Below are 9,118 nucleotides of genomic sequence, written 5' to 3'. Positions count from 1 at the left end.
AATATTAACTCAGTTGAGTTCTGTTAATATAACAATTGATAACGAAATCAGGGCGTTGATTCTACTATCATCTCTACCGGAGAGTTAGTCTGCAACAGTAACTGCAGTTAGCAGTTCATCAGGAAGTACCAAACTCAAATTGAGTGATATTAGAGACTTGGTTCTAAGCGAAGATATTCGCCGAAGAGAATCAAGTGATTCCCCAGGATCTGCTTTTAATACCGAAAGCAGGGGAGAATCAACCAAAGAGGACAGAGTTACAGTCGTGGCAGATCAAAGTCAAGGAGAAGAGGACAATCCAAAAATCGCAAGGACATTACTTGTTGGAATTGCGATAAAAAGGGTCACTACAGTAGTCAATGTAGAGAACCAAAGAAGAAGAAGGAAGAAAATTCAGCAAATGTAATTGCTGAACAAGTCGGTGATGCACTAATTTGTTGTGCAGACAGTCCAGTCGAATCTTGGATTCTGGACTCAGGTGCATCCTTTCACTCTACATCATGCAAAGAATTATTGCATAATTATATTGCTGGAAAATTTGGGAAAGTTTATCTAGCAGACGGTGAACCTCTCGACTTTGCCGAAAAAGGTGAAGTTCATATAAAGACTTCACAAGGCACGCTATGGAAATTGCAAAATGTACGACATGTTCCTGGCCTCAAGAAAAATCTGATATCTATGGGTCAGATTGACAATGAAGGATATACAACAACATTCGGCAACGGATCGTGGAAGATAACCAAAGGGAATTTGGTTGTGGCACAGGGCTTCAAAAGGGGAACACTGTATGCAACTGCAATAGAAAGAGATACTATAGCAACAGTTGATCATGGTCGTGATACAACATTGTGGCACCAGAGGCTCGGGCATATGAGTAAGAAGGGAATGAAGCTTTTGGCATCCAAAAAGAAGTTGTCAAACCTTAAACATGTTGAATTAGGTTTGTGCGAAGATTGCATTTACGGGAAACAAAAGAGAGTTAGTTTCTCAAAGATGGGAAGGACGCCAAAGAAAGAGAAGCTAGAACTAGTGCATACAGATGTGTGGGGACCAGCTCCTGTAACTTCTCTAGGAGGCTCACGCTATTATGTCACCTTCATTGATGATTCCACAAGAAAGGTATGGGTTTATTTTCTGAAAAATAAATCTGATGTGTTTGTTACCTTTAAAAGATGGAAAGCTGAAGTTGAAAATCAGACAAGTCTAAAGTTAAAATGTCTGAATTCTGATAATAGAGGAGAGTATGATATCCAAGAGTTCAAAGCATTTTGCTCGGAGAATGGGATCAGAATGATCAAGACAGTTCCTGGAACACCGGAACAAAATGGTGTTGCTGAGAGGATGAATAGAACCCTGAATGAACGAGCCAGAAGTATGAGAATACATTATGGATTGCCGAAGTATTTTTGGGTTGCGGCTGTTAACACGACAGCTTACCTCATAAATAAGGGACCCTCTGTACCGTTGAATTTTGAAATTCCTGAGGAGGTATGGACAGGAAAGGAGGTAACTCTCTCATATCTGAAAATATTTGGTTGTATTGCTTATGTGCATGTAAACTCTAATGAAAGAGATAAGCTTCAACCTAAAGCAAAGAAATGTTTCTTTATTGGCTATGGTGATGATAATTTTGGTTATCGATTTTTGGGATGATCAGAATAGAAAGATCCTAAGACAAAGGAATGTAACATTTAATGAAAATGTGATGTACAAGGACAAGTTTGAAGTAGAACCAACCAACACCAGCAAACAGACAATGTCTGAAACAGTTAAGTTAGAAGAAATCTCAGAAAATGAAGTGGCTATAGGGATTACAACTGATTCTGAAATTGAAGATGAAGAACCAGAAGCCGAATTTGAAGAAGAACTAGAAGCCGAACCTGAATCAGAACCAGAACCGGAACCAGAGATAGAATCAAATGCAAAACCAAATCTGGAATTAGGACCTGAATCAAATTCAGATTCTGTTACTCATGAACCTACATTGAGGAGATCTAAAAGAGTCACGAATGCTCCAGATAGGTTAACTCTCTCTCTTCACTATTTACTTCTTACTGATGCAGGAGAACCGGAGCATTTTGTTAAAGCAATGCAGGTGATAGACTCTGATAAGTGAAAGTTAGCCATGAAAGAAGAGCATGATGGTAAGAAGAGATACAAAGTATGATTAGTAGTAAAAGGCTTTCAGCAGAAGGAAGGAATTGACTACACTGAGATCTTCTCTCATGTAGTCAAATTAACTACTATCAGGTTGGTGCTAAGTATCGTAGCTGCAAAAAAATTGCATTTGGAACAGCTAGATGTTAAAACTGCTTTCTTGCATGGTGACCTTGAAGAAGACATCTACATGAAGCAACCTGAAGGTTTTCAAGTTTCTGGTAAAGAAAACCTTGTGTGTAAGTTGAAGAAGAGTTTGTATGGTTTGAAACAAGCTCCCCGACAATGGTACAAGAAATTTGATGGATTCATGCATAAAAATGGTTTCACACGATGTGAGATGGACCATTGCTGTTATATCAAAAATCTTGATGAATCCTATATCATTTTATTGTTGTACGTTGATGATATGCTAATTGCAGGATCTAGCATAAATGAGATCAACTTGGTGAAGCAAAAACTGGCGGAGGAGTTTGAAATGAAAGACTTAGGACCAGCTAAGCAAATGCTTGGGATGAGAATTAGCAGAAACAGGTCTGAAGGAACCTTAGAGTTGTCTCAAAAAAAGTACATATAGAAGGTACTAAGTAGGTTCAGTCTTCATGATGCAAAGACTAGAAGCACTCCACTGGGAAGCCATCGTAATCTGTCAAAGGACCAATCACCTAAGACAGATGAAGAAAGGAAGTACATGTCCAAAGTTCCGTATGCTTCAGCAGTAGGAAGTCTGATGTATGCTATGGTTTGCACTAGACCTGACATAGCCCATACAGTTGGATTTGACAGTAGATACATGTCAGATCCAGGAAAGGAGCATTGGGAAGGTGTAAAATGGATATTGCGATATCTCAAAGGCACCTCAGGTATGGCACTTTGTTTTAAAAAGAGCAATATTATCTTACAAGGTTTTGTTGATGCAAATTTAGGCGGCGATCTGGATAGTCGAAAAAGTACCACGGGCTATGTGTTCACCTTGGGTGGTACTGTTGTTAGTTGGATGTCCAGACTTCAGAAAAGTGTTGCTCTATCTACCACTGAAGCAGAGTACATGGAAATCTCAGAAGCTGGAAAAGAGATGATTTGGCTCAAGAATTTTCTTAAAGAGCTAGGTAAAGAGCAGGACAATTGTGAGCTTTTCAGCGATAGCTAGAGTGCAATTCATCTTGCCAAGAATCTAGTGTTTCATGCAAGATCGAAGCATATCCAGTTTAGGTATCATCATATCCGAGAGTTGATAAATGAAGGAACTCTTTTCCTACAGAAGATACCAGGATCAAAGAACCCGTCAGACATGTTGACCAAAGTTGTCGGTGTTGACAAACTGAGGCTGTGCACTGCCTCAGTTAGCTTTCAAGACTGATAGAGTGAAGGCGCCACCAGAGAATAGCAAATCTTTCTTTATTTTCTTTCTTGATGTAACATAGGTTTGAGGGGGAGATTGATAGGACCAAACCTATTGTTGTATGTGAAAGTAGACAAAACAAAAGAAAGAAAAATCAAAAAGAGATGAAAATATGATGTAAGCGCTTACATCGACATTCTTGTGATGTAAGCGCTTACCTCAGCATTCTTATGATATAAGCGCTTACATCGGCATTCTTATGATGTAAGCGTTTACCTCGGCACGGCATTCAAATGCCTATAAAAAGGGGTCTACATTTTTATTTGTAGAACATCCCATAACTTCTTCTTTCTCTCTTCAATTAATAAAGAGCTATTCTTTGTGTGGCCGTGGAGTAGGCAAAAATTGCCGAACCACGTAAATCTTGTCTTGTCTTGTGCAATTTATTGTTTCTCTCCTAAATATCGTTTTCCTTCTATTATCTTGACACGCTTCCTCAACATAGTTGACCCAATATGGCCATTAAAATTCCCTCCAATAAATAACCTTTTAGTAGGTGGAATACGGCGCACAACCTCGTCCAAGCCCTCCTAAAAGTGCCTCTTAACATCCTCATCCAAGCCCGTTTGCGGCGCGTAAGCGCTAACTACATTGAGGGTGCACTCACCAATCACCAACTTAATAAACATTAGTCTATCGTTCACTCGCCTAACCTCCACCACAGACTTTGTAAGATCCATATCCACCAAGATACCCACTCCATTCTTACCCCTCACGACTCCAGAGTACCACAACTTATACCCGTCCGCATTCCTCGCCTTCGACCCTGCCCACCTAGTCTCCTGGACACAAGCTATATTAACCTTCCTCTTCTGGAGAATCTTTGCCAGCTGAATAGACTTACCCGTCAGCGTGCCTATGTTTCACAACCCGATCCTCAATCTACAAGCTCCCTATTTCCCCTTACCCTCCTTGCCTCTCGTCCCATCCACTGACCCCTTCCCCACCCCCCTTCTCACCCCCGGCACCCCACGAGGACATGACCTTACTCTACCATTCCAGACCACAGCCACTATACCTACGACAAACTCTAGAAAATATTAACACAGACCCAAACTAGAAAATAGCAGGTAGCAACTACAAGTGCTCTAATAATATGCTTAAAGTGATAATAAAACAGTACAAAGTCCGAAATTGATAAGATGTCATGTATATAACTTATAAGTATAACAAGAGAGTTCAACTCCAACAGTTAAACAAATTACATGAAACCAAATGATATTCATTCCAATACAAAAGAGTTCAACTCCAACAACTAAACAAATTACACGAATCCAAATGATATTCATTCCAATATATTTAGCTTATCCAAATATAAGCATTGTCTATTTGCCCTGGAACCAGCAACCCAAATCTTTTTCGCGCGCGCACACACACACACACATATATATATATATATATATATATATATATATATATATATATATATATATATATATATATATATATCTAGAGTTGCATATATGATATTCATTCCAATATATGCATTCTAGAGTTGCAATTTTAGTTTTTTTTTTTTTTTTTGCTTCATTTTCTTTATGTTTTTCCTTTTCAAGTTCTCATATTGTAATGGGATCAACTAGCACCAGAGAAACGATGTCTTTGAAGTTATTTTTGGAAACAGTATAAGCATCTTCATCTTTATATACGAACTCACACATCCTAGCAAGGTTGAGCATTGGCATTAGCAGAACTTTTGGTACATCGGTAGGTTCTAGGCATCCTCGATTCAAATCCTTCCATTTATTCTCCAATATTTTCCTAATCTCTGTGCATGCTTCTTCCTTTGTGACACCATATTCGTTCATGTAACACTCGACACCTGTTACATCTCCTCTTTCTACTTCTCTCTGCATATCCATATAAAGAGCAACAATTATTAGAACACGAGCCAAAATTATTGTTTAAACTAAATGGTATGAACTATGATATTATAGGTGTCGTTTAATTCAACCCATATGTTTTAGTTTAGACCTAGATTTATTTGTGCAAAACCCATTAGAGTGTGAACCTCGAATTATGAACTCCTAACTCAAACAACGTGATGAATTTAATGAATTGGAACTTGAGTCTTGAACCCATTGAATTAGAATTTTAGATCCGTCTCTAACTGTGAAGCATCCAAAGGCCTTGAGAAAGCTTGCACAATAACTTTTGGTCGAACTCATAAATACTACTACAAGTAATAAGTATAAATTTGTTAAAATTTTGGGTTGAACTAAAAAAACTAGAAAACGTATTTCCTACTATGCTTGTTATTCCAATATTTAAGGTTGAATTAAAAAATCTACTTATATAGTATACCTCATGCGAAACAACATCATTCGATAATCTACCAATGATAGAGGAAGCAACGAGAACTGGAGGTTCACTTGCAATCCAATCGTATGCCTCCTTCATTGCTTCATTTCCCATGCCTAACCAAGAGGCAGCCGTAAGATATGGGATAGTGCTAGATCGAATTCCATTCTTCACATACTGTTCCATTGTTGGGACTATATTCCCATGATACCATTCGGCTTCTTGAAAATAAGCCCTCGTCAACTTTTTCTTCTGAAAGGTACAAGAGTAAAACCTCATGAACAACGTAGATCGAACGTTGGCAATTTAATCAACTATTTTTGCTGTAGATGTCATGCGAACAATAAATGATACATATTATTTAAAGTGACACTGCTTAACAACTTTCAATTGTTGGTTCAATGGTCAAGCCTTTGATTTAGATAGTAAAAGTCTGTGGCTCGATCCTCGTTGTGTACTCGTACCTACCTACCCGATGAAATAAGAAGTATAAACCAATGGAACAAATGTTGTGATATGCAATGAAAAAGGCAACAACAATTTTATTTAACATCTTATAGATGCTCCATTAAGAAATACCCTCTCCTTGAATTTACAATTTTTATTTATGCTGGTTTGCTGCTACTGTACTCGGCTTTTCATATTAGCCATCTCCCCAAACTCCTTTGGGTCATTGGCCATGACATTGCTTACTGAAATTTCTGTGTATGCCCTGCATGAATCATCCTTAAAAAGTTTAATTTACTGATTAGCTATTCGCCACTTAATTACCGTAGTTATAGAATAGTTGACTCGAAATGACTTGTTATGATCACTTGCCAACTCTTTCTCCACTTCACTGTAAACATCTAGAAGTGCACGGTAAAAAGGCTTCATATATGACGGTAACTGTTCCACAGCATCGATGTTCCACCTACGTTTACGTCAGAAGGTGAGGTTATTAATAAAATACTTATTTACTGTACAAGTTATTACATTGCAAAACTAAAGCAGTAAGTTACAAAAAAAAAATTGCATTACCTTTCTATTGAATTCGTGAGGAGAGTAAGTTCATCTAGTGTTCCATAGGTGTCATAGATATCATCAGTAACAGAAACGAAGCAAAGCATTTTGGTAAGTATGTTTCTGGAAAACCTATACTGGGGCTCAAAGTACATACCCAAACTCCAGAAGTACAACTCAACTATTCTGTCTCTTGCAAAAGGTAATGCTTTTGCCAAGTCCAATTCTTTCCACCACCTAAAAAATGATGTATTCTTTTAAAAATAAAAGTGAACTTTACATCAAGGGAACTTTACATTGATCTGAAAAATGATGTATTCTTTTGCCAACTATTCTGTCTCTTGAAAATTGATGTATTCTTTTAAAAAGAATTCAATGTTGTGATGTTAATTAGTAAATTACCTTGTGATATCACATAGTTCCCTTTTATGCATTTTCTGCAATATGTTGAAGTCCAATTTTGCGAAATTTAGTAACACTTCATCACATGATTTATCTTCTTGGTAAAACGATATGTATTTCCTCGCTGCTACTATCACCATAGTATAGTTGATTGGATACTTTAGTGCATTCCTGACTTGCATCGCAAGAGAATTGCTCAATGTAGGCAACAATAGCTTCAAATGAGTGGTGGTGAAATTATCTGCTTCGTCCAATATTTCTTCACCGTGTACTCTGAATTGTGCTGCCTCAAACAAGCTCAACAATCCTTGCACGTCACTAACCAATGCTTTCTTGTAATTTCCTTGGTCGTCAGCGAACTTCCTAAAAGCATCTGCTTCAATTCATCATATTTTATGAGGTCAGCGTCTAAAACTTAAACTCTTTTCAACAAAAACTCGAGTAACAATTGCATACCAGATGAGACATAATAACCGTGTTGCCTAAGTAATCGAAACCGTAGAGCAACAAGATGAAGGTCAGTTTCATAAGCTTCACCATTCAATTCTTCATAACAGCTATAGATACAGGCCAGTGACTCCTCAATCTCATGTTCAAAATGGTACGCTACTCCAAGACATTGGATTGCGCTTATCAGGTTCAGATTTTGCAATGATTTGGAAGGAGCCATCACTAGCATTTTTCTTACTTCTTCCTTTAGGTGCTCATGCTGTTTCTTTTCCCATTCATTGGCTCCCTGTGCGAGTAAATAAATATAACTTTTTATTATATCATTGTGCTCTCAATTATTTATTGTTGAGATATAATTAAGTAAATAAAAGTGAACGCTCTAACAGTTTAAGCTTTTAGATGAGATGATTATACATTTTAACATGGTATCATAATAGTAAGACATCTTGAGTTCAAGTCTCACTACATCCATTATCGAAAAAGAATTTTCACGTTCTTGGTCTAAGAAAAAGAATCAAACCGCACATGAGGGGCATGTTAAAACACAATTAAATAAATAAAAGCATGCCCTCTCTAACAATTTAAGGTATTTGATGAAATATTTAGTCACATGCTTCAACATTTACAAACAGATGAATCAATAGAATTGCGTCAACTGAAAATAAATGAGCAAAGACATATCTAGTAGTGTGTTAAAAACAAGAAGATATGCGCCAAAAAAAAAAAAAAGGAAAGAACGAGGTTCTTAAAATACAAATTTACCGAGAGATGAGCATAGGCAAGAAAATGGTCTCCCCAAACAGTAGGATGATGATTGTCACACCGCCGTTTAACTTCTCCAGAACTCCTATCCATTTTTCTTCTTCTTTTAACGGAGTTCTTGTCTAGAAAACTAGAAATTAAGAGAACTGAATTTTAAGAAATTCTGTTCAAGTTAGAAGTTCACATAGACATGAGTCTATTTATAAAGCTTTAAAAATTGAACTCCTACTAGTGATGACGCTTTAAGGGCCAGTTGAGTGATCGTCTAATGTAAAATATTAGTGGTCCTTATGTTTCACGTTGTGTGTTTTTACCTTCATTTTTTTATTGAAATAATGCATAAAATCCACCTCATCCTATGACCCATTTACCAATTAAATACTTTTTTTTTTTTGGGGTCCTATTACCCCTGAACTTATTTTTATCATAATTGATTTAACATTATATGTTCAATTAAATCCGACACGTCAAATCAATTATGTTAAAAATAATGTTAAATCAATTGATTTAACAATATATAATGTTAAATCAATTATGGTAAAAATAAGTTCAGGAGGGTAATAGGACCCCCGAAAAGAAAAGGTGTGTAGTTGGTAAATGGGTCATAGGATGGGGTGGATTTTATGCATTATCCCTTTTATT

At 37.0% G+C, this 9,118-nt stretch overlaps 1 protein-coding gene across 2 annotated transcripts; it reads right to left on the bottom strand.

Annotated features, from left to right (window-relative positions):
* Positions 1 to 5,060: 5,060 nt before the first annotated feature.
* On the bottom strand, positions 5,061 to 8,646 carry LOC104219427 (sesquiterpene synthase 15b-like). Of its 2 annotated transcripts, XM_009770120.2 has the most exons (8): positions 8,477 to 8,646; positions 7,721 to 8,000; positions 7,265 to 7,637; positions 7,020 to 7,099; positions 6,881 to 6,914; positions 6,632 to 6,773; positions 5,864 to 6,112; positions 5,061 to 5,409 (listed from the first exon to the last, which is right to left on the bottom strand). In XM_009770120.2, exons 1-8 carry the CDS (start codon positions 8,567 to 8,569, stop codon positions 5,119 to 5,121), a joined length of 1,542 nt encoding a protein of 513 aa, XP_009768422.1. In that variant the 5' UTR covers positions 8,570 to 8,646; the 3' UTR covers positions 5,061 to 5,118. The 2 variants fall into 2 exon arrangements, with proteins under 2 accessions (XP_009768422.1, XP_009768421.1); XM_009770119.2 differs by having other exon boundaries at positions 6,881 to 7,099.
* Between the last annotated feature and the right edge of the window lie 472 nt (positions 8,647 to 9,118).

This window comes from Nicotiana sylvestris, chromosome 7, assembly GCF_000393655.2.
Source record: "Nicotiana sylvestris chromosome 7, ASM39365v2, whole genome shotgun sequence".
Classification (NCBI taxonomy): Eukaryota; Viridiplantae; Streptophyta; class Magnoliopsida; order Solanales; family Solanaceae; genus Nicotiana; species Nicotiana sylvestris.
This window is presented reverse-complemented; position numbering and strand designations above follow the sequence as displayed.

What these genes read in the sequence shown, in the direction of transcription:
- LOC104219427 (XM_009770119.2), bottom strand. Translation starts at nt 8,569, where the DNA reads ATGGATAGGAGTTCTGGAGAAGTTAAACGGCGGTGTGACAATCATCAT. An exon ending in GAACTATGTGATATCACAAG is followed by an intron (nt 7,100 to 7,264) that starts GTAATTTACTAA and finishes ATCATTTTTTAG; the next exon opens with GTGGTGGAAAGAATTGGACT. An exon ending in CTCACGAATTCAATAGAAAG is followed by an intron (nt 6,774 to 6,880) that starts GTAATGCAATTT and finishes ACGTAAACGTAG; the next exon opens with GTGGAACATCGATGCTGTGG.